The 26,301-nt window shown below is 37.2% G+C and overlaps 1 protein-coding gene across 8 annotated transcripts in view; it reads right to left on the reverse strand.

Annotated features, from left to right (window-relative positions):
• Positions 1-26,301, reverse strand: part of SYTL5 (synaptotagmin like 5) — a 270,623-nt gene that overhangs the window by 56,895 nt on the left and 187,427 nt on the right. For 7 of the 8 annotated variants that reach the window (XR_002071899.2, XM_019417276.2, XM_019417274.2 and 4 more), the window contains exons 4-5: positions 4,084-4,199; positions 2,536-2,644 (exon numbers count right to left, since the gene is read on the reverse strand). Coding sequence is in view for 7 of the 8 variants with exons in the window: in XM_019417276.2 (XP_019272821.2) it covers positions 2,536-2,644; positions 4,084-4,199 (225 nt within the window). In the remaining variant the exon portion in view is untranslated. The remainder of the gene's footprint in view (positions 1-2,535; positions 2,645-4,083; positions 4,200-26,301) is intronic. The other variant, XM_053891719.1, reaches the window with a different exon arrangement.

A 26,301-nucleotide genomic window follows, 5' to 3' on the forward strand; every position in this document is an offset into this window, starting at 1 on the left:
CTTAATAGAATCTGCCAAGATGTCTCTGTTTCAAAGATATATAAAGAGTGTCTTGTCAAAGTGTCGGAAGCTTCAATCTAACTGGAAAATTACATTTTTTTTTGGTGAGAATAGTGTTCGATATAATGTCAATCTATGCTGCTCTGAGAACCACCTTGTTCATGTCCCCACATCCATACTTCTACTTAAGGTGTTTCTTCCATGTGGAATCACTCTTCCCCACCTTTCGCTATCCTGAACTCTTGTCTTTCAAGGTCCTCATCTGGTCACACTTACAATTTTATGTCTTTCCCATTGTCCTCTGTGACCTCCCAACATTATCTAAGCCCCTTGTTTAATATTCACTTCTTTATTATCTAAGCCCCTTATTTAATATTTACCTAATTACTTATCACCTTATGATATCTCTTATAGTTAATTAACACCTTGTCTTATTTTAGAAAGGCTTTCAGGCAGCTCATATTGTCATCTTACATCTTCCTAAAATTCTTCTATACATATTAACGTTTCGGGTATGTACCTTTTCTACCCAACTAACTGTTAAATTCCCTGAAAACAGAACCATCAGATCTCAGTTTTGAGTTCCAACAGGGCTTAGGCCAGTGTTATGGCTGTTTTTAATTCAGAGCGCACCCAATTCATTGTGCTGGTAAGTTACTTATTGTCTCCCAGCTCAAAGTACATCATTCTGTAACGTACTGAGTGAAGCCCGGGCTGGGGTCTGCAAACGACAGCTCCTACAAGCACTTGTGGGCTCTGAGTCACATGTTCAATCAAGCACAAAACCAAAAAGAAAAAAAAAAACCCCACAGGTCCAGCACTAAGGGAGCTCACAATTAAGTGTGTGTGTGTTTGGGAGAAGGTGGTGTCAGACTGCAATGTAAGAGTGATACTCAGGCACATGGCACTGTGGGAGCTCTGATGGGTGACCAATGGATTCAGTACAACAGAAAGGACCAATACGTAGGATGTATGGTGACTCTAGGCTATCTTTCACATTCATCTTTGCTAATTGATGAAGACATGGTTAGTCATGGGTGTTTACGTTACATGACATTTAGCTTTCACTCCTACTCACAGTTCAAGATTCTAAAAAACCAAACCAAAACAAAAACAGACGTTCTCTAGAGCCAGATCAAGGCTCAGATACTGGCAGTCTCGCACGCTGCTTTCGGCTGAGAGAACAAAGCAATGCTACTTAGAAAGAACCATAAAGTGACCTGGTGGACATTAGAACCCTCACTAAGCCACAAAACAGATCAACAGTTGCCTGAGAAATGAAGACTAACAAATGCAGAGCCGGGAAGCTGAAGTTTGCCTTTTGGTCCTTTTAGCCTGCATTTTCGGGGCCTCTTTTCTCCCCTGAAGAAGCCGTGTTGCCTCCAGTTTCCTAGTGCCTCCTTGACTCTTGCTTCTCTATGTGCCTCCCATTCTTATTCTTAGTACTTGAGACATAGATTTTCTGAATTAAGTTACTGAGGTAGCCAAATGTGACTTCTTCCTTAAGGAAGCCCCCATTTGAAAGAGGGGACATTATATTTTAAGCCCAATTAATAAATCTTTGATTTGGATATTTCATGTATCAGCACTCAAGTTGGGGAGAGTGTTGGCATTCTACAACAAAGGCAGTTGTCACTTCTTTATAGACAAGGCTGGCCCTGACATGAAACCTTCTACCTAGAAGTAATGAGAACCATTTAGTGCAAGACCAGATATGTCAAATGAAATAAAAAGTTTTATTTATATGTTCAGGTCCAAGGTGACCTTTATTTATTTAAGACTGAAAGTACATAAAACTTCATGTTCTAGGGGGAATGATAGGAGAATATTGCCTTGGTCAGGTATGTTGACCTTCTCTGGGTCACTGAAGTGACATCGAACTTGAAAAACTAAGGGGTCTCAGCAGTAGCACTGCTAGGAATTTACCCAAGGGATACAGGAGTACTGATGCATAGGGGCACTTGTACCCCAATGTTTATAGCAGCACTCTCAACAATAGCCAAATTGTGGAAAGAGCCTAAATGTCCATCAACTGATGAATGGATAAAGAAATTGTGGTTTATATACACAATGGAGTACTACGTGGCAATGAGAAAGAATGAAATATGGCCCTTTGTAGCAACGTGGATGGAACTGGAGAGTGTGATGCTAAGTGAAATAAGCCATACAGAGAAAGACAGATACCATATGTTTTCACTGTTATGTGGATCCTGAGAAACTTAACAGAAACCCATGGGGGAGGGGAAGAAAAAAAAAAGAGGTTAGAGTGGGAGAGAGCCAAAGCATAAGAGACTCTTAAAAACTGAGAGCAAACTGAGGGCTGATGGGTGGTGGGAGGCAGGGGAGGGTGGGTGGTGGGTATTGAGGAGGGCACCTGTTGGGATGAGCACTGGGTGTTGTATGGAAACCAATTTGACAATAAATTTCATATATTTAAAAAAAAAGAAAAGGAAAAAAAAAGAAAAACTAAGGGGTCTTTATTTCAGAAGTTTCTGGAATGAATTCAAATATGCCCTTGGAAAAAGTGTGTCTTACCCCTTTTTCCTGGGTCCATCATGACTGGCCTTTTGCCTGGCAGAAGGTGAAGTGTCTGCCTTTTCTGCATCCTGGTGGGGTTGCTCTTGACTTTGTATTTCTTCAGTTCCTCATTAAAAACAATCAGAAGATAAATTTACATACAAAATGGCCAGAAACGAGAGCAATTTTCTATTCTTCATTCACTTTCCTACGTTAGCAGAGGACAAAGAAGTCCACAATAATTGGCAATGACATTCCCATCCTGTTTCCTAGTCACACAGTTATTTCTAATCTGCTGAGTGTTCCAGAGTTAAATGAAGACTAAGTTGAGGACTCATCTGAGGGAGGGTTTTGCTGAGATAAGCTTTCTAGGGATGTCCACAATGGGAGGAATGATACATCATCCCTCTACAGATATTTTTAGGGCAGAGGAGCCTGGGTTCATGAGAACTCCAAATCCCTAGAGACGGGACTGTAGAAACAATACCCTGATTTCTGAGCACCTAAATCAGATTTCCTGCGTATACCTCATGACTTGAGAGAGTCCTACACTCTGAAAGGTGCTGAGATATGAGTGGGGAAAACAGCCAGAGCTAGCGGCTTAATTCTAACTCTACTCCATTCTGTCCTCCGGTGGCATCAGACCTGATCTTACCCATCTGGGGAAGCCCTTCCTTGCTAGTGCCACATCCAGAAGTGACGCTGGAATCTCAGTTCCAAGCCTCTAGCTTTACCTGCCAGACTTAAAATGAGGGGATTTGTCCTCTGTATATGAAACATGAGACACCCTAGGGCCAAGCCAGAAGATGCCTGCTCCACCTTTACTAGGCCACACATGAGAAATATGCTCCTACACACAAGTTTCACTCAATAATTAACCAGTTAAACTGTAGTTTGAATGCACAGAATAGCATTCTCAAGGTGGAGTGTCATTTACATTTGGTGACAGTATAATGCTTCATTGAGTGAAAGGGTCCTGAGCATTTCAGGCCATTTAGCATCTCTGGCTAAATGCTATTAACCCCCACTACATGCTATTAATCCCACCTCTGTCACTGCCACAACCAGTAATGCCCCCAATTGTATTTCTAAATGCTCCCCTGGCTTGAGGGAGGAGGGCCTGGTACACGATATCACCCCTTGGTTGAGAACCATTGGATCATAAAAGGAATATTTAAAAGCAATTTTATGGAAATATATCACGTTGAAAATCAAGGACTGCTTTCATAATGTGAATCATTTAATACATCTGTTTTATGTTACTGTCTTAAATGCTTGTAAAATATTGGAAGTGCATTCAGGAAAAGAAACTATGTGTGATGAAAATAAATACTCTCCTTTGAATATCTCAGCATGTCAAATGGAAAATCACTGTGGATTTTATGTTCTGTTGATGTCCTCTTCCCTTGTATGAATTACAGATTGAGATTTCATGCTGAGTTTTGAAATGACCTAAGGGAATGAGGAAATTCAACTATGTTTATTTGTAACATATACAGGGGAATTATTTAGCTCATCAAAGTAAAAATTAAGACAGTTTTGAAACCAAATAATTGCTTTAGTTACCTGGGCTTCTTCTTAAGATGGACTGTCGGACTATATCAGTGCCCAGAAGATTGACTTGCTTGAAACGCTTTGCCTTTTCTTCAAAAAACCATTCACCGGTTACAATCCTTAGCTGCCTACTCAAGAGAAAAGGAGAGAGCATTGGAATTCAGTTATCTGGCCAAATAATTAACTCTCAAAAATCCCTAATTGAGTAAAAAATAGCCAGTCCTTTATAGAATCTATCTCAATTTCTAGAGTATTTTATGGTGATTATAATGGCAACTATTAGTTGAACGTGTACTATATACCAGGTACTTTCTAATTGATCTTCATACTTCATATATTTTTATTCACAGAACTCTGTGTAAATATTATCATCCTCATTTTGTAGATGAGTAAATTGACACTTAGATCAATAAAATGACATGTCTCGTATCACATAGCTAATAAGTAAAAGACTCAGGATCCCATTCCAAGCAGTCTGGTCTAGGGCTCAAGTTCTTAACCACCGCATTAGAGGGCGAATAATCTTCACTGGAAACAACGGGGAATGAGTGAAGGTTTTGAATTACAAAAGGGCCACAATTAGACTGTGTTTTAGAATGATACCTTGATATACTCTGATGACTGGCTTAGAGTAAAGAGCAAATGGAACAAGACAGGTTGGCCATGGCAATAGTCCGGGAAAGAGATGACAAGACTCATGCTGGGGCAATGGCAAGACTAACAGAAATGAAGAAATAAAATAAAAATGTAGGAGGTAGAAGGGTCTGCCTGAATTTTACAACCAACTGCTGAAGGTGGAAAAGAAGAATCTTTGAACAATCAAACCCATTTTTTTAAAGCCCCAGCTACAATGATAACACAAACCCTTCACTCCAGTTACAAAGGGTATTTACCATTCTCTGAATATGGATTATAGATGTGTTGGTAAAGTAGTGTTCCACTACTACTGTCTGAACACTTCTACAGAGGACTGTACTGGAAAAAAGGTTGAAAGGTAGGAGTGGGTCATATAATGAAAATCTTGGAATGTCATGGTAAGGAGTTGGAATGAACTCTTAGTTTTTCTAAAGTTCAGGTTGCCTCATATAATCTCTGGAGCATTATCTGCACAAAGGAGAAACCAGAGGCAGGCCGATGAGGAAGTTATTGCAATAGATAGAATAGGAAATGATGAAGATGCATATCAGTGATGATAAGAAAGATATAAGGTGAAAAGGGTGAAAAGAAAGGGATAGATTCTTGGGCCAATGAGAATGACAATCAGCAAGACTGGTGACAAGTCAGACATGATGGCTGGAGAAAAGCAGCTGAGAGCCATCTTGAGATTTCTAGCCCCAAGAAGCATATAGATGTGATTCAGTAACTAACTGGACTTAGAAATTAATAATTGGATCCTAAATTATCTAAAAATGACCCCCAAAATATGTCAATATGTTCCCCACAGCAACTACACTGAAATGCTACTTCTAAATAGAAAAGACAAAATTAAGTTATATACAAAACACAGTTCCACTACTGGGGAAAAGAAGTGAAAACGTTATCGTTGGAGCAAATTATTCATTGAAAGGAAAGACTATATATAGCATGTAAATCTCAGATTTATTCCCAAGTGGCTAGATCACCTGTTGCGAAGCAAGGGCTGCTGGATTAGTTAGAAACTACATATGATATCTTAATGGAATATATCAAATCTAAGAAGATCTAATTTACCAACACCAAATGCTTGAATGGGTTAAATTATTTCTGGATACATCTCAAGAACTCCACAGCCTTATGTATCATTACTTATGTTGGAAATATAGGGGCTAAGTGTGCTATTCTTATTTCTAAAGATGTCTCTTCAAGGTTCCTGTCCCTTAGTTTTTCAATCAAACACTAACCTAGGTACTGCTATGACTGAACTTTGCTAATGGAACTGAAGTTACTAAGCAGCTGACTTTAAAATAGGGAGATTGTTCTAGGTTATCTAGGCAGACCCAAAGTAATCACAGAGCCCTTAAAAACAGGAAGAGGAGGCAGAAGTCAGATCTGCAATGCTACAGAATGGGAAGTCAAATTCCACATGTGAGAAAGATTTTTAAGAAGGCTCTGAGATATAAATGTCTACATGCAAGGACCAGAGAGCGGATTCTTGGAGCAAAGGCTGGCTCTTAGCTAACGGCAAACAAGGAAATAGGAGCCTCATTCCTACAGCCATAAGGAATCAGATTCTGCTTACCAAATTGAGCTTGGAAGTGAAATCTTTCCAAAGCCTTCCAATAGGAGCTTAGCCAGCAACACCTTGATTTCAGCCTTGCAAACCTTGAGTACAGAAAGAGACCAAGCCAAGCCAGATCTCTGAGCCACAGAATTGGGAGATAATTTATTTGCGCTGTTTTAAGCTGCTAAATTTGCTATGATGGCAAAAGAAAAGTAAAACAATAACTAAACATTGAAATATATTTGTTTGCATATTCAACTCAGGAATTCGGGGCACCTGGGTGGCTCAGTTGGTTAAGCATCCAACTCTTGATTTTGACTCAGGTCATGATCCCAGGGCTCATGGGTTCGAGCCCTGCATCAGGCTCTGCGCTGACAGTGTGGAGCCTGCTTGGGATTCTTTCCCTCTCTCTGTGCCTCACTTGCACTCGTGCTCTCTCTGTCCCTCAAAATAAATAAATAAACATTAAAAAAAATTCAACTCAGGAAATGACCCGCACAGGTTGTGAGAAAATAACTACAGAAACTTCAGAAGACTAATACGGGCAGAGGCTGGCAAATATGATGTGTGGGCAAAATTCACCCCACTACCTGTTTTGTATGGACTACGAGCTAGGAATGTTTTTTTTTTTTTTTTTACACTTGTTAATGGTTCAAAAAAAATCAAAAGAAAAATATTTCATGACACACAAAATTAAATGAATTATACTCAAAATTCAGTGTCCATAAGTAAAGTGTTATTGGAATACAGCCATGCTCATTTGTTTCTATACTGTCTCTGGCTGCTTTTCTACTGTAAGTGAATAGTTGAGCAGTTTTAGCAGAGACCACATGGCCTTTAAAGTCTACAGTATTTACTCTCTGGAGTTGTATTTTTTTAAAAATTTGACAACCTCTTCAATAGGACAGGGTTTATGCAAAAAGAAAGAACAAGGGAAATAATAGATAGGTCAGCAACTGAAAACCACCCAGTAGCGGCATACCAAAATCTCACTTCTGTGTGTGTGTGTGTGTGTGTGTGTGTGTGTGTGTTTAATGTTCCTGGGATATGGGTTGAGACGGGTGGTGTTGCGAACAGCAGTTTCACATATGACAGGTAAAACGGGACACAACCAGTCTACAGGCTCCAGGAAATGGTCCTCCACATCATCTTTACCATATATGCCTAGAGCTGCCAACACCTAATACAAATAAGAACTTCCCAGAATTGTTAGTCATTACCTCTTGCTCTCCTTGTAGAAACAATAACTATAATCCCTGTATTTGCTCAACTTAGATAGGCACTTGAGTCATTTGTCATTTCAGAGCTCTGCAACATCAGAGCAATCTCTCGGGCTTATGCTTTTGCCACCTTCTCAGGTCCTGGAGGTACACGGGAGTCTTGCTGGAAGAAAGGGAAACTAATACCGAGTAAGCATATACCATGTACCAAGTAATGTGCTAGGCACTTTATATATACCTCTATATTTTATATATCCTCACTCTAAGCCATGAAGTAGCTACTATTATTCTCTAATTCTAACATTTATTAAGAGAGAGAGAGAGACACACAGTGCGAGCGGAGAAGGGACAGAGAGATAGAGACAGAGACACAGAATCAGAAGCAGGCTCCAGGCTCTGAGCTGTCAGCACAGAGTCCAACGTGGGGCTTGAACTCACTAGCCATGAGATCATGACCTGAACCGAAGTCGGACGCCCAACTGACTGAGCCACCCAGGCGCCTCTATTATTCTCTATTTCAGATGACAAAACTAAAGCTCCCAAAGGTTAAATAACATGCCAAAGTTATAAAGGTATTATGGCAGAAACAGGATTTTATACTAAAAGGTCATACCCTTTGCATTTGGCTAAACTGTCAAAAAAAGAACTCATAGTTGTCATCTATAACAAGCCTTTAGGCAAAGATGCAAACTTATAGAAGCCAAGGAACAATACACAGCATTTCGTATGATGGGCTATGATTGTACACGTGTGCGCGTGTACACATCCACACGCGCACACTGGCGTTAGAGTGACATGAATAAAGGAGGGGTGAAAGAGGAAAGAAAGTAAACATGACAACCACTGTGAAGTTTATATCCCCTATCAGTCACATCAGTCTACTACTTGAAAAATACAAGGCTTGGAATATATTTGGTGTTTCCTCGAAGTCATGCTCTAAAAACTGAGTTTGACTGAAACTAAGCGGATTGCACTCATTTGTCATTAATGATTACTTATTCAGAGTTTTCTAGGTCCTGATTTTCTTTAACATCAACCTCCTGGGACTCCAAACTTTCACTTGGAAGCTTATTTAAATGTAAAGTCAAGTTAAGTTCTCCTTAGATTTATAGAGGGAAAATAGGTAATCTTATCCTAAAAAAAAAAAAAAAAAGAATATGACTGACCAAAATATACATTTTCCTTGTTATCTTCTATTAACTACTGGAGACATCTGAGATAAGATATGTTTATTAGCTATGCTGAGATAAGATAGGAGTTTCCTTGTTATTATTCATAAGAAAACTAATTAGATTTACAAATTTATTCATTACACATCAAATATTTATTGCATTTTTACTTACCCTTCTGCTAAGGCTAGGAGTAAAGATGCAAATAGGACAAACAAGAACCCTGGCCTTACAGAGATGATGGTCTATGTTTATTCCTTTCCAAACACAAAAATTAAAAAAGAAATCCCTAGACACATTATGGCAAAACTGCAGAATACTCCAGAAAAAAGAACATCTTACAAATAGGTAGAGAGGGAAAATTCCCCCAAATTACATACAAAGCGATGACAATTAGAATGACAGTTGGCTTTCAACAGTAATACTAAAACTCAGAATCCAGTCAATGATATCTTCAAAGTTCCGAGAGAAAATAACCTTAAAAGTGTCCTATCCAAAAAACCACTGTTCAGAAATGAGGTGAAATAAAAAAAATTTCAGCAAAATAAAAACTGAAATAATTTACCATCAATAGAGTTTCACTCAAGAAATTTCCAAAGGTTGTACTTCAGAAGAGGTAAAATAGATCTGAGGGTATAGAAAGAAACAGCACATGGATAAATCTAAGAAACACGGATGTATAAACAATAATTAATAAATAATAAATTTATTATTAATAAATAATAAACAAAATATAATATCTAAAATGAATTTTAAAAATATATATCTAAACAAAAAAGCAAGCAAACAAAGATAGGTCTAAAACAGAACAAAAAGTATGTATAATCCAGGGAGAAGATATGTGAAGTTTAAGAATATCAAGTTCCTTTTATTAATTAGAAGAAAACTAAAACTATTGATTAGTAAAATAAAATGAATTTTGTGATTTTTTAGTATAATCACTGGAAATAAAAAATCATATATAATATCTGCACTAGTAGAAAAAATAAAATCGAATGAGAAAAATATACTTTAATCAACCTGTAGAAAGTAAAAATAAAAGCAAATAAAATCTATAGGTAATAATACATGAAGGCAAATATTACAGGGATCACTATAATAGAAACAAATGTACATATCATGGTAATTATGACTGTAAGTAGCTTAAACCATAGTTTAAGAAAAATATTGCCAGATTAAACTTTAAAAATTATATACAGTGAATATGTACAGCATGTATATGTATTACAACACATGTATTATGTATATAGCATACATGTATAGCAAATATTTAAATACATATAATTTAAAATAGCATATGTGCTATATAGATGAGTCTCACCATAAGCATATGGATACAGAAAGGCTGAAAGTCAAATGGTAGAATAATATATACTATGTAAATACTAATCAACAAAAAACTCGATGTAGTTAATAGCAGACAAAACAAACTTTAAAGCATTTCTAGAAGTGAAGAGGGTCACAAAGGAAAACTTCAAATTGGTAAAGACTGACAGTCTAATGGAAAAATGAGCAATGGACATAAATAGTCCTATCACAGAAAAGGAACCAAAAAAGGCCAATAAACCTATGAAAAGATTCTCAACCTCATTAGTAATCAGAAAAATTCAAATTAAAATCATAGTAAAATACCTAGTTACATCTCCAGGTTTGGCAAAAATTAAAAGTTTTCATTATTCCAAGTGTTGGTAAGATTGTGAAGTAAAAAAAAGAATTATATAATGCAGGTAGTTTAAACTGCTAGAACCACCATGAGAAACAATTTAACATTATCTCATAAAGTTGAAAATGCTCATACCATTTGCCCTGCAAGTTCATTCCTAGGTGCACCACCTAGAGAAGTCTTCTCAAACATTTTTGGCATAGGTCACAGTAAAGAATATATATATTTTTTTGAGAGAGAGAGAGAGAGAGAGAGAGAGCGAGAGAGAGCGAGCGCACAAGAATCTTAAGCAGGCTCCATGCTCAGACTGGAGCCCTATACAGGGCTGAATACCATGATGCTGGAATCATGACCTGAGCTGAAATCAAGAGTCTGACACTGAACTGACTGAGCCACCTCAGTGCCCCAAAAATGTTTTATATCACAATCCAGAAAATATACACATACACTTTTACGCACATACATATGTACACACATTTATTATTATATTTTCACACACACATATAACTACAAGCACACTGACATTTTCTATTCTATTTTGTTTTTTGTTTTTTGTTTTTTTTTTCAACGTTTATTTATTTTTGGGACAGAGAGAGACAGAGCATGAACGGGGGAGGGACAGAGAAAGAGGGAGACACAGAATCGGAAACAGGCTCCAGGCTCTGAGCCATCAGCCCAGAGCCCAACGCGGGGCTCGAACTCACGGACCGTGAGATCGTGACCTGGCTGAAGTCGGACGCTCAACCGACTGCGCCACCCAGGCGCCCCTATTCTATTTTGTTTTTAGTGCTAGTCAATCACAGCCCCCTAAAGGGGCATGAGCCAGTTTTAAAACCCCACCTTAGGGAAACTCTTCTACATGTTTGTCAGGCCATATGCACAAGACTGTCATAGCAAGAAGAACAAAACCCAAACCCAGCAACAGGAAGGAAATAATAAAGAGAAGAGCAGAAATAAATGATATAGAAACTAAAAAAAAAAAAAAAATTGAACACATCAAAGAAACCAAGAGCTAGTTCTTTGAAAAGATCAACCAAAGTGATAAACCTCTAGCAAGATTCACTACAAAAGAGAGGATCCAAATAAACAAAATTACTAATGAAAGAGGAGACATAACTTCACAGAAATGCAAACAACTATAACAGAATATGATGAAAACTTATATGCCAACAAATCGAATAACCTAAAAGAAATGGATTAAGTCAGAGAAACATATAACCTACCAAAACTAAAGCAGGAAGAAATAGAATTTATTTTTTATTTATCACCATCAATAGAATAGAATCAATAATCAAAATAACTCCCAAAAAACAAAAGTCCAGGACCAGACGGCTTCATAGCCGAATTCCACCAAACGTTTAAAGAAGAGTTAATACCAATTCTTCTCAAACTATACCAAAAAAAAAAGGAAGGAAAACTTCCAAAATCATCCTATGAGGCCAGTATCACTCTGACATCAAAACCAGATAAAGACACCACACACACACAAAAGAGAACTACAGACCAATCTCTCCATTAACTTTATGTTTCTGCAAAAATCTTCAACAAAGTATTAGCAAACTGAATCCAACAATGCATTAAAAAAATCATACACCATGATCAAGTGAGATTTATTCCCAGGATTCAAGGGTGATTCAATATTCACAAAACAATCTATGTGGTATGTAACATCAATATGACAAATCATAAAAACAGTAAGATCATTTCAGTAGACTCAGGAAAAGCATTTGACAAAGTACACTATCCATTCATGATTAAAAAAATCCTCTGCAAAGTAGGTCTAAAGGAAACATATCTCAACATAATAAAGGCCATATATGCAAAACCCCCAGCCAACATCATACTCAATGGGGGAAAACTGAGAGGTTTCCCCCTAAGGTCAGGAACGAGACAAGGATGTTCACTATCACCACTTTTATTCAACACAGTACTGCAAGTCCTAGCCATAACAATGAGACAACATAAAGAAATAAAAGGCATCCAAACTGGTAAGGAAGAAGTAAAACTTTCCCTATTTGCAGGCAACATGATAGTATATACAGAAAACCCTAAAGACTCCACCCAAAAAATTACTAGAATTGATAAATGAATTCAGTATACAAGTTGCAGGATACAAAATCAATGTACAAAAATCTGTTGCATTTTTATACACTAATAATGAAGCTGCAGAAAGTGAAATTAACAAAACAATTCCATCTACAATTGTACCCAAAACAGCAGAATATCTAGGAATAAACAACCAAAAAGGTGAAAAACCTGTACTCTGAAAAGTATAAAACACTCATGAAAGAAATTCAAGATGAAACAAAGAAATGGAAAGATATTCCATGCTCATGGATTGGAAGAACAAATATTGTTAAAATAATTCATAAGCAATCTACAGACCAATAGCATTTTTCACAGAACTAGAACAAATAATCCTAAAATTTGTATGGAACCACCAAAGACCTTGAATAGCCAAAGCAGTCTTGAAACATAAAAACAAAATTTGAGGTATCACAATTTCCGATTTCAAATTATATTACACAGTGGTAGTAATTAAAACAGTATAGTACTGCCATAAAAACAGACACATAGATCAATGAAATAGAACAGAAAACCCAGAAGTAAACCCAGAATTATATAGTCAATTAATCTTCGACAAAGGAGGAATGAAAATACAATGGGAAAAGAGTCTCCTCAACAAATGGTGCTGAGAAAACCAGAGAGCCATTTGCAAAAGAATGAAACTGGACCATTTTCTTCACTATACACAAAAATAAACTCAAAATGGATAAAAGACCCAAATGTGACAAAAAAAGAAGAAAGCTACTATAAACTTCACTGAACGTATCTTTTAGTGAAAAACATTGAAAATTGAAAAAACTAATTTTAACAAATTTCAATTTTTTTATTAAAAAAAAAAAAAAGACCTAAATGTGAGACCTGAAACCAGAAAAATCCATGAAGAGAGCACAGGCAGTAATGTTTATGACATCGGCTAGAGCAACATTTTTCTAGATATGCCTCCTGAGGCAAGGGAAATAAAAGCAAAAATAAACCACAGTGAAAGAGACAATTAACAAAACTAAAAGGCAATCTAATGAATGGGAGAAGATATCTGCAAATGACATATCTGATAAAGGGTTAGTATTCAAAGTATATAAAGAACTTATACAACTCAACACCTGAAAAACAAACAATCCAACTAAAAAATGGGCAGAAGACACGAACAGACATTTCTTCAGAGAAGATATACAGATGGCCAACAAAGAGATGAAAAGATGCTCAGTATCACTCATCATCAGGGAAATGCAGATCGAAACTACAACGAGGTATCACCTCACACCTGTCAGAATGGCTAAACTCAAAACACAAGAAACAACAAGTGTTGGTGAGGACATGGTGGAAAAGAAGTCCTCTTGCCCTGTTGGTGAGAAAGCAAATTGGTGCAGCCACTATAAAAATCAGTATAGAGGCTTCTCAAAAAATTAAAAACAGAATTACCCTATGATCCAGGAATCACACTACCGGGTATTTACCCCAAAAATACCAAAACACTAATTCCAAGGCATACATGCACCCCTATGTTTACTGCAGCATTATTTACAATAGCCAAACTATGGAAGCAACCCAAGTGTCCACTGACAGGTGCGTGGATAAAGAAGATGTGGTATGTATACATACAATGGAATATTTAGCCACAAAAAGAATGAAATCTTTCCATTTGTAACAATATACATAGAGCTAGAAAGTATGATGTTAAATGAAATAAATCAGAGAAAGACAAATGCCATATGATCTGACTCATATGTGGAATTTAGGAAACAACAAATGAGAAAAGGAAAAAAAAGAGAAACCAAGAAAAAAATTGTTAACTATGAAGAACTGATAGTTACCAGAAGGGAGGTGGGTGGGGTGAAGGGGAATATAGGGGATGGGGATTAAAGAGTACATTTATCATGATGAAAATAAAATGAAATAAAATGGAAAAAAGAATGTCACAGGAGCATTTTATCTACCATTATAAATTGAAACAGTATAAATGTCCATCAACAAGAAAATAGATACACTATAGGATGACACAATAGTGAAGATGAATGTAATCGTACTCACATAAATGTGGATAGATTTCACACACAAAAAATGTTGAGCTAAAAATGTCACAAAGAATACATACAGTATGATTTCCATTTCTGTAGCACTCAAAAATGAAAAATTATATTACTTAGGGACATATCCAAGTGCAGCAAAACCATAAAGTAAAGCAAAGGAATGAAAAATACAAAACAAGAATATTCTCATTCTTCTTTAAAGAGTTCTTTTTTTAATGTTTATTTTTGAGAGAGGGACCACACGTGTGAGCAGGGGAGGGGCAGGGAGAGAGGGGGACTGAGGATCTGAAGCAGGCTCTGTGCTGTTAGCAGAGAGCCCAATGCAGGGCTTGAAGTCACCAACCGTGAGGCCATGACCTGAGCTGAAGTCGGATGCTTAACCGACTGAGCCATCCAAGGGCCCCAAGAATGTTCTCATTCTTAAACTGGGTGATGAATACATGGATACTCCTTTTATTATTGCTTAAATTATACATATACATTATAGAGTATCTTGATGTGTACGATATTTTCACATTAAAAAAAATCTTTCTAGTCTATGTAGGTGTTAAGATACTATTCTACAGTCAACAAAGCTAGATTACAGAAATTTGCTAAAGTAGGGGTGGTTATGAAATTACTATGTGGCAACTGTTAATGGCCATCAAACCAAAGATCACCAGGAACCCACATATGGGTGAACAAGTTGAGATATTTTTCATTGCAATGAAGGAAAATACACGCCATGGAGAACCATGGGGCATCTCAGTAACAGGGCATTTGGAAGACTTTCATATAGGATTTGGGGTGACATTAGGTAATTTTGGAGACAGTTCTAGGGAGCAGAGATTTGGTCAAGATTAGGTGAAGTCAATAAGCGGGGACAATGCTATGACAGGTATATTAATAAGTTTTATGTAGAAGGAGCGCAAACAAGAACAAGGCTAAAGGTGCAATTGTTAAGGAAATAGCAGGTCACAGGAGTCAAGAAAAGGGGATGTTTCATACTTTCTGGCTTCAACAGGCACCTTGTTTTTTCTATGCTCAGACAGGGGTATGAATTGTTCTTATTTTGTCTCACTTCATCATGATTGCAGAGTAATCTTGTGGGATGCTGATGCTGAGATTATGTCCAACAGATGAATACCATGGTCTACCTGTGAGTGTCAGCTCATCTTCTAACAGCGTCAAAGCCTGCTTGTAAACATCAGACCAGTTTCCGCACATCAGGGGCTGTAGTTCTCTTTCTCATAACAAAGGACTATACAGTCCCTCCTTGCACTCTCTCTGTGTATGTTCCAACTATTGGTACTATCTGCTTTCAAGTTTACTGGCAGAGACTCCTATTTTATCCATTTCAGTTATATTTTATCTATTTCAGTAATCATTACCAATTCATCAAAAACAAAAACATCAATTTTCTCCTTCTTTAAAAGACAAAGACTCTCACAAGGATACACAACAACATGAAATGTAACGACATGGCATGAATATAAGATCAAGTGATCAACGCCATAGAAGTAACTTACTTTTTAGTTCCCTATCTCATTTTTCTGAGTTCAAATGCGGTGCTGATTAAGAAAAATGATCATTAGGACTGTCTCTGTGTTGGATGGCAACTGCATCAGCTAACATAATCATGTGGAATTTTGTAGGTCTCATTAAGATAGCAAAATGAACTAACTGGCTGCATCAGGGTCCCTTTCATTATGTTTCTGCAGTTAAATTTAAAACCAGACCTATAGCAACCAACCTGTTAAAACGAGAAGGGGTTGTAGAAAATGTCAAGGGCTGCTCAGCCCAGGTAGCCTCCCTCCATCAGTCCTTGCTATAAATCGTTCCAGTGGTCCAGCAATAAAACCTCTTTACTTTTATCCAATCCAAGGTAAATGACAATAAAGGTTGTGCTTCCAACTGATTAAAGAATGAGTCACTTTCTGACTCATCTCCTCTCTTAGAGGTCAGGGTGAGAATTTCAATTTTATGGTCTATTAAACATGGAGACAGCCCAGTGGCACTGCAGCATTCTCTCACAACAAACAAAGGGTGTTCACTGCCCATAAAATATCATTCACGATTCCTTTTTGAAAACCACTCCATAAACAGCAAACAAGATACTCCTAATGCTGACAGATAGTTTAAGTTTCTGAGATCACAGAGGCTAGTAGCAGGAATAGTGGAGAAGTAATGGTCTCTGTTTTCAGCTTTAAAAACAAGGAGGGATTTTAATAAGTCAAATTAGATACGCACCATGTAAATTTCCAACTGTCACAGAAGGACATGATTATAAGCTGTAGTCACAGAAGCATAAGAATTAATTGAAAGTTCTGTTTCTTCCTCCAGACATTTGAATGCATAAAAACAGAATTTATACTACTGAGGAGACAATACTGTAATAAACTCATCTTCCTCCTTAGAGGGTTAAACCATTGAGGGTAACCCATGTTTTATTCACCTTTGTATTCTTATCTCCTAGTGTACCAACAGGTTATCAATAAATATTGTAGAAGGGATGGATGAATACACTGATGGGATCAATCAGCTAGGTGGATGGTTGGGTTTATTAAGTTATTGCTTCATCAATAAAAGAAGTACAAATGATTCAGAAGTTCTGTATTGATGCATTAACATCTACAAAGGAAGACAAAGAACTTTCCATTTGTTATTATTTATTCTTACATCCTTCTGACAACAGCTTGTATTACATCTTTGACAGCTGAAAATTTACTCTGTTCAAAGGTCAAATGTATCTGACATGGCTCATATTTTTTAATGTATTTTTTTAAACTTACGCTTCTGACAGAAGAAAACTACCTATGTTTCATAACTTGCTTAAGCCTGAAATGCTTTAACTGGAAAACTACCCTCTACTCATTCACTCACTCTTATTCTTCTAATCCATGAGCATGGAATGTTTTTCCATTTCTTGGTATCTTCTTCAATTTCCTTCATAAACTTTCTATAGTTTTCAGCATACACATCTTTTACATCTTTGGTTAGGTTTATTCCTAGGTCTTTTATGATTCTTGGTGCAATTGTGAATGGGATCAGTTTCTTTATTTCTCTTTCTGTTGCTTCATTATTGGTGTATAAAAATGCAACTGATTTCTGTACATTAATTTTGTATCCTGTGACTTTGCTGAATTTATGTATCAGTTCTAGCAGAATTGGGGAGCACTGAAACATATAAAACAATCACAAACATCAGCAACCTTATTGATAAGAATGTTGTAATTGCAGGGGATTTTAATACTCCACTTACAGCAATGGATATATCATCTAGACATAGAATCAATAAAGAAACAAGGGCCCTGAATGATACATTGGATCAGATGAACTTGACAGATATATTTAGAATTCCACATCCCAAAGCAACGGAATATACTTTCTTCTCAAGTGTGCGTGGAACATTCTCCAAGATAGATCACATACTGGGTCACAAAACAGCCCTTAATAAGTATAAAAGAATTGAGATCATACCATGCACACTTTCAGATCACAATGCTATGAAACTTGAAATCAACCACAGGAAAAAGACTGGAAAACCTCCAAAACCATGGAGATTAAAGAGCATCCTACTAAAGAATGAATGGGTCAACCAAGAATGAATGGGTCATCCTACTAAAGAATGAATGGGCAATTAGAGAAGAAATTAAAAATTATATGGAAACAAATGAAAATGAAAATACAATCCAAATGCTTTGGGATGCAGTGAAGGCAGTCCTGGGAGGAAAATACATTGCAATCCAGGCCTATCTCAAGAAACAAGAAAAATCCCCAATACAATATCTAACAGCACACCTAAAGGAACTAGAAGCAGAACAGCAAAGACACCCCAAACCCAGCAGAAGAAGAGAAATAATAAATCAGAGCATAAATAAACAACATAGAATCTAAAAAAAAAAAAACAGTAAAGCAGATCAATGAAACCAAGAGTTGGTTTTTTTGAAAAATAAACAAACCTGATAAACCTCTAGCCAGGCTTCTCAAAAAGAAAAGAGAGAGGACCCAAATACATAAAATTACAAATGAGAATGGAATTATTACAGCCAATCCCTCAGAAATACAAGCAATTATCAGGGAATACTATCAGAAACTATATGCCAACAAACTGGACAACCTGGAAGAAATGGACAAATTCCTAAGCACCCACACACTTCCAAAACTGAAGCAGGAAGAAATAGAAAACTTGAACAGACCCATAACCAGCAAAGAAATGGGATCAGTTATCAAAATCTCCCAACAAATAAGAGTCTAGGACCAGATGGCTTCCCTGGGGAATTCTACCAGACATTTAAAGCAGAGATAATACCTATCCTTCTTAAGCTGTTCTGAAAAAATAGAAAGGGAAGGAAAACTTCCAGACTCATTCTATGAAGTCAGCATTACTTTGATTCCCAAACCAGACAGAGACCCAGCAAAAAAAGAGAACTACAGGCCAATATCCCTGATGAATATGGATGCAAAAATTCTCAACCAGATACTAGCAAATCGAATTCAACAGCATATAAAAAGACTTATTCACCAAGATCAAGTGGGATTCATTCCTGGGCTTCAGGGCTGGTTCAATATTCACAAATCCATCAATATGATACATCACATGAATAAAAGAAAAGATAAAAACCATACGATCCTGTCAATAGATGCAGAAAAAGCATTTGACAAAATATAGCATCCTTTCTTAATAAAAGCCCTCGAGAAAGTCAGCATAGAAGGAACATACTTAAGCATCATAAAAGCCATTTATGAAAAGCCCACAGCCGATATCATCCTCAATGGCGAAAAACTGAGAGCTTTCCCCCTGAGATCAGGAACACGACAAGGATGTCCACTCTCACTGCTGTTGTTTAACACAGTGTTGGAAGCACCAGCAATCAGACGACAAAAGGAAATCAAAGGCATCAAAATTGGCAAAGATGAAGCTGAGATTTCACTTTTTGCAGATGACATGATACTCTACATGGAAAATATGCATTTTCACTAGATACATATTACACAGAGTCTCACTAACTTACAATTTTTAAAATACTTTTTCATCAACCAAAAGTTATCAGGTTTATAGGAAGACAATATATGACCCAAATCAAGAGAAACAAAGAAACAAAATATCAGTCCCATCAGGGACTCAGATAATATAACTGTCATTTGTAGACTTTTAAATAATTATAAATAATTTTTCCAAGAAACTACAAGAAAAAGGTGAAGGTCAACAGAGAGTTAGAATTGTAACAAAAGCAAAATGAAAAATCTAAAATTGAAAAACACAACTAAAGGATGAATAAGTGTGCTTAACAGCAAATTAGACACAGACAAAGATAAGATTAGTGAATTGAAAGACAGATCAGAAAAAATATACAAAATGAATTCAGAGACATAAAAGGATAAAAAATATGGAAAGGAATAGAAGAGATATATGAAAACTACTGAATATATAAGAATATATAAGCTATATATTTGGAGTATTTGGAGTAGAGGAGAGAGAAGGGGGAACAAGCAATATGGGAAGAGATATTATCTGAGAAATATTTGAACATGACAAAAGATATTAATAGATGCAAATTTAAGACACTCTAGATTCCCCAACATGGACAAATGTAAATAAAATCAGACATAGGCTAGATGTGTTATAGAAACTCTGTATATACAACAGAAAAGGGGAAAATAGTAAAAGTAGACAATGAAAAATATTATTACAGTTGATTCCTGGACAACACAACTTGGTGGGTTTCTTTTCAAGTTTTTATGTAAATTATAGTTAACATTTAAATTATAGTGCAATATTGGTTTCAGGCATAGTATTCAGTGATTCATCATTTAAATACAACACTCAGTGCTCATGATAACAAGTGCCCTCCTTTTTTTTTTTAAATGTTTTTATTTTATTTTTGAGACAGAGAGAGAGCATGAACGAGGGAGGGTCAGAGAGAGGGACACACAGAATCTGAAACAGGCTCCAGGCTCCGAGCTGTCAGCACAGAGCCCGACGCGGGGCTCAAACTCACAGACTGTGAGATCATGACCTGAGCCGAAGTCAGACGCTTAACCAACTGAGCCACCCAGGTGCCCCATTACAAGGCGCCCCTCCTTAATACCCATCACCCAACTAGCCCATGCCCTACGCACTTCCCTCCATCAACCCTCAGTTTGTTCTCTGTCTTTAAGAGTCTCCCATGGTTGGGGCAGCTGGGTGGCTCAGTCGGTTAAGTGTCCAACTCTTGATTTTGGCTCAGGACATGATCTCACAGTTCCTGAGTTCAAGCCCCACGTTGGGCTCTGTGCCTACAGCTTGGAGCTTGTTTGGGATTCTCTCTCTCCCTCTCTCTCTGCCCCTATCCTCCTTGTGCTCTCTCTTAAAATAAATAAAACACTTAAAAAAAAGAGCCTCTCATCATTTGTTTCACTCTTTTCCCCCCTCCCATATGTTCATCTGGTTTTTTAAAAAAAATATTTTTTAATGTTTATTTTTATTTTCGAGAGAGAGAGAGAGAGAGAGAGAGAGAGAGAAGGAGCACAAGCAGGGCAGGGGCAGAGAGGGAGACACAGAATCCAAAGCAGGCTCCAGGCTCTGAGCTGTCAGCACAGAGCGTGACACAGGTGGGGCTCGAACTCTTGAACTGCAAGATCGTGACCTGGGCCGAAGTTGGACACTTAACCGACTGAGCCACCCAGGTGCCCCTGTTCATCTGTCTTGATGGACAATACAAGTTTGAATGGTGTGGCTTCACTTATATGTGGAGTTTTTTCAATATATTATTAAAATTTTTGGAGATTTGTGACAATTTGAAAAACTCAGAGGAAATGCACAGCCTAGAAATATTAAAGAATTAAGGAAAATCTATGTCATGAATTGCATAAAGTATACGTGGACAGTAGTCTATGTTACCATTTACTGCCATAAAATATATACGAATATATCATAAAAAGTTAAACCTTATCAACATTTATGTACACAAAGACTTAGAGACTATATATGGCACTATTTGCAGTTGAGAAAAATGTATACAAAAGTAAAGATGCAGTATTCAATCATGGTTGCATCAAATTACCTGTAGTATAAGCTCTACTACTGTAGTAATTTTGTAGCCCCCTCCTGTTGCTCTTGCGGCGAGCTCAAGTGTTGCAAGTATCTACTTAAGGTGCCATGTGACACTAATCATCTCTGTATGAATAGTTCATCTCTACAGTAAACCACGTATCACAGTAAAAAGTGATCCCTCATGGTTCTCATAGTTTTCGTGTTTAGTGCAATACCTCAAACCTCAAATGACACCACTGGACCCATACAGAGTGCCACTAGTGATGCTGGAAGTGCTCCCAAGAAGTAGAGAAAAGTCATGATATTATAAGAAAAAGATGGGGGCGCCTGGGTGGCTCAGTCGGTTAAGCGGCCGACTTCGGCTCAGGTCATGATCTCACGGTCCGTGAGTTCGAGCCCCGCGTCAGGCTCTGTGCTGACAGCTCAGAGCCTGGAGCCTGTTTCAGATTCTGTGTCTCCCTCTGTCTGAGCCTCCCCCGTTCATGCTCTGTCTCTCTCTGTCTCAAAAATAAATAAACGTTAAAAAAAATTTTTTTTTAAAAAGAAAAAGATGAATTGCTTGATATGTACCACAGATTGAGGCTTGCGGCTATGGTTGCCCGCCCATTCAAGATATATGAATCCACTGTGAGGACCATTATAAAAAGGAGAAAAAGAAACTCATGAAGCCATTGCTGCAGTTACACCAGCAGGTGGGAAAAACTTGCACTTTTTGCAAAATACCTCTCTACCTTGTATAAAAAAATGCAGCTTTTATGTAGGTGCAGGACTGTCATAAGAAAGGCATAACCTATAGACTCTAACGTGATTTGGGGGAAAAAAATGAAATCATGATATGACAACTTAAAGCAAAAGAAAGGTGTAGACTCTAAAGCTGGAGAATTTCATGCCAGCCAAGGATGGTTTGGTAATTTTAGAAAGAGGTTTGCCTTAAAAAACAATGTCAAGATAAGAGGAGAAGCATCTTTAGCCAACTTAGAGGCAGCAGATGAGTTTCCAGACAGCACTTACAAACTCACTGAGGAGAAAGGATATTTGCTCGAATAGGTTTTGTTTTTGTTTTTTTTTTTTTAACATTTATTCATTTTTGAGAGTGAGAGAGACAGAGCATGAGCAGGGGAGGGTCAGAGAGAGAGGGAGACACAGAATCTGAAACAGGCTCCAGGCTCTGAGCTGTCAGCACGAGCCTGATGCGGGGCTTGAACTCACAGACCTCGAGATCATGACCTGAGCCGAAGTCGGACGCTCAACCGACTGAGCCACCCAGGCGCCCCTGCTCGAATAGGTTTTTAATGCAGATGAAAGTAACCTATTCTGGGGGAAAAATACCACAAAGGACATTTGTTAGTAACGAAGAGAAGCGAACACTAGGATCCAAGAAAGGAAGGGATAGGCTAACTGTACTTTTATGTGCAAATGCAGTTGGGTTTATCATCAGCACTGCCCTTATCTATAAAGCCGCTAAACCCCTAACCTTGAAGAAAAACGATAAACATCAGCTGCTAGTGTTTTGGTTGTACAACAAGAAGGTGTTAACAATGAGAACCCTGCTTTTAAATTGGTTTCAAAGATTCTTGTCCCTAAAGTCAGGAAACACCTTGACAGTAAAGTACTACCTTCTAAAGTTCTTTTGATTTGGACAATGCCCCTGACCACCCAGAAGACCATGAGTTCAACACCAATGAAGTAGTCTACTTGTGCCCAAACACAGTATCTCTAATTCAGCCTCTAAAGCAGGGGGTCATAAGGACCTTTAAGGCTCATTATACATGGTACTCTATGGAATGGATGTCAACATTATGGAAGAGAACCCTAATAGAGAAAACATGAAAGCATGGGAAGATTACACCACTGGAGATGCCACTGTTGTTATAGGAAAATCCACGAAAGCCATCAGCCCAAAATAATAAATTTCTGCTGGCGAAAACTGTGTACAGATGTTGTACGTGACTTCACGGGGTTTATACAGAGCCAGCCAAGGAAATCACGAAAGAGATTCTGATAATGGCAAAAAAGGTGAGGAGTAAAGGGTTTCAAGGTATGAATCTTAGAGAAGTTCAAGAGCTAACAGACATCACATCAGAGGAATTAGCAGAAGACGACTTGATGGAGATAAGCACTTCTGAACAAGAACAGATGATGAAGAGTAAGACATAGAAGAAGTGGTGCCAGAAAACAAATTGAAATTAGCTAATTGAGCAGAGGAGTCTCAGTTACTCAACATGGCTTTCGTTTCTTTTACAACACGGACCCTTCTATGATAGGGGCACTCAAACTAAAGCAAGCCATGAAAGAAGGGTTGGTACCATAGAGAAATATTTTTAGAGAAATGAAAAAGCAAAAAAGTCAGAAATTACAATGGATTCCTGTAAAGTTACACTGAGGGTGCCTGTCTTTCCCGCCTTCTCTTGTACCTCCTCGACCTCTTCTGCCTCTGCCAGCCCTGAGACAGCAAAACCAACCCTTCCTCTTCCTCCTTAGCCAACTTAACATGAAGACGACAAGGACAAAGACCTCTGTGATGATCTACTTCCACTTAATGAATAGTAAATAATCATCATGCTGTACAGTTAATAAACTTCTATGTTCATAGAGTTAATAACTTATCTGTTACATGTGTGTGTGTCTCTGTGTGAAAATCTAATTAACTGTGCTGTTAAGAAACATATGAGACATTTTGTGTCATCATCATCATGGCCTAAGTATTCACTGAGTGGAACATTTTGTGCAAGACATGTATGGAAGTGGTCAGCCTATGCTCACATAGGCATAAGGTGAGTGATATTTAACATACAATGAACAATGTACTAGTTTCCTTACCATCTTCTAACATTCAAAGATATCATATATATCTTTAATATATATATGTAATATATATAATATCTACAGTATTTTATATCAAAGAAGACAATATTGATGTAGGTACTGACAGATGATTCATCTTGTAAACAGATGGTGTAAACTTAGCTTACAGTATTGATACAGTACAGTAATATAAATGTATTTTCTCTTCCCTATGATTTTCTAGCTCACTTTATTGTCAAAATATAGTATATGACACATGTAACATACGAAATATGTGGTAATAAATGGTTTATGTTACTGGTAAGGCTTCTGGTCAAGAGAGGCTATTAAGTTTTCAGGGAGTCAAAAGTTATACATAGATTTTTAACTATGTGGGGCATCAGTGCCCCTAACCCCACGTTGTTCAAGGGTCAATAGTACCTTCAAAAAAGCAACAATATAGTGGTATCTTACTTCCTGACAGAAGCATTGGAAACCAGAGGTCCATGGAATAAGGTCTTCAAATAAGTGAAAGTTAGTAACTTCTAACCTAGAGTTCAGTAACTGGCAAAAACATGCTTGAAAATTAAGGATAAAGTAAAGCATTGCTAAAAAAAACAAAAACAAAAACAAAAACTGAGTATTTATCACCAGGAGAACTACACTAAAGGAAACACTGAAGGGTAACCCTTAGGCAAGAGGAAAACTATCCCAGAAGGAAGCACAAAATGTAGTAATAAAAATACAGAGCAATGGAAAGGGTAACAGTGCAGTAAATCTAAGTAAATATTAACTATAAAATAACAGTACTGTCTTATGTGATTAAGTATGTTAGTCTGAATGTCTGTGTCCCCCTTGTAATTCATGTTGAAACACAATTCCAATGTCCTGGTATTTGGGGGTAAAGCCCTTGGCAGGTGACTGTGGCCCTTATCAAGACAGCCCAGAGACTTTCTTTGCCCCTTTCACAATGTGAGGACACAATGAGAAGACAGCTGTCTATGAATCAAGAAGCAGGCCTTCAGCAGACAACATATCTGCCAGAACCTTGATCTTGGACTTCTCAGTCTCCAAAAGTGTGAGAAATCAATTTGTGTTGTTTATAAGCCGCCCAGCCAGTGTTATTCTGTTACAGCTGTCTGAATGGGCTAAGACAAAGTGTATATGTGTATCTCTGTAAGTACAAATACATGTGTATGTCTACGTATAGATACAGATAGATATGCAGATATTTTACATGTATGATAGCACTAGAAGGGGAGTACAAGGAGTTAAAGGATTTTAACATTCTGGTATTTCTTGGAACTGCCAAAAGGACTCATTTATATTAGATTTTAGTAAGTCAAGAATGTATGTCGTAATCTCTCAAGTAATCACTAGATGAGTGATAAAAAAAATCTATAAATAACAAAGAAGAGAAATAGAAAAAAATACTTAGACAACCTAAATGAAGGCCAATAATTTGAAATAAAGAAAGGAATACATGGGACAAAGAGCAAGTAAATAGGTGGTAGATTTTAAGTAAAATGTATGAGTAACTTTTTTAGTACAAATCGAATAAATATCTTAATTAATGACAACTGTTGGATAGGATTTAACACACACGTGCACAATTATATGCTACTTACAGAAGAGACACCTTAAATATAAGGAAACAGAAGGGTTGAAAGTAAAAGGATAAAAGAGGATTTACCAATCATACACTAAAAGAAACACACACACACACACACACACACACACACACACACACACAAAATGCTGCTGCAGCCATAACAACAAATAAACGTTAAGGAAAAAAATCATAACTTGCCATCAGGATCAAGTTTTCATAATGTACACCTATAAAATATCAAAATCCAAAATATTTAAGCACTCAAGACGATCACTTTAACATATATAAATAAAATATTATCAGAACTAAAAGGATAGAGAGGCGCCTGGCTGGCTCAGTTGGTAGAACATGTGACTCTTGATCTTGGCGTTGTGAGTTTGAGCCCCATAGTGGGTATAGAGATTACTTAAAAATAAAATCTTAAAAAAAAGAACTAAAAGGATAGAAAATCCATAATCATTAATTGAGAGAGG

The sequence above is a fragment of the Panthera pardus genome, unplaced genomic scaffold, assembly GCF_024362965.1.
Source record: "Panthera pardus isolate Hobbes unplaced genomic scaffold, ASM2436296v1 HiC_scaffold_27, whole genome shotgun sequence".
NCBI classification, from domain to species: Eukaryota; Metazoa; Chordata; class Mammalia; order Carnivora; family Felidae; genus Panthera; species Panthera pardus.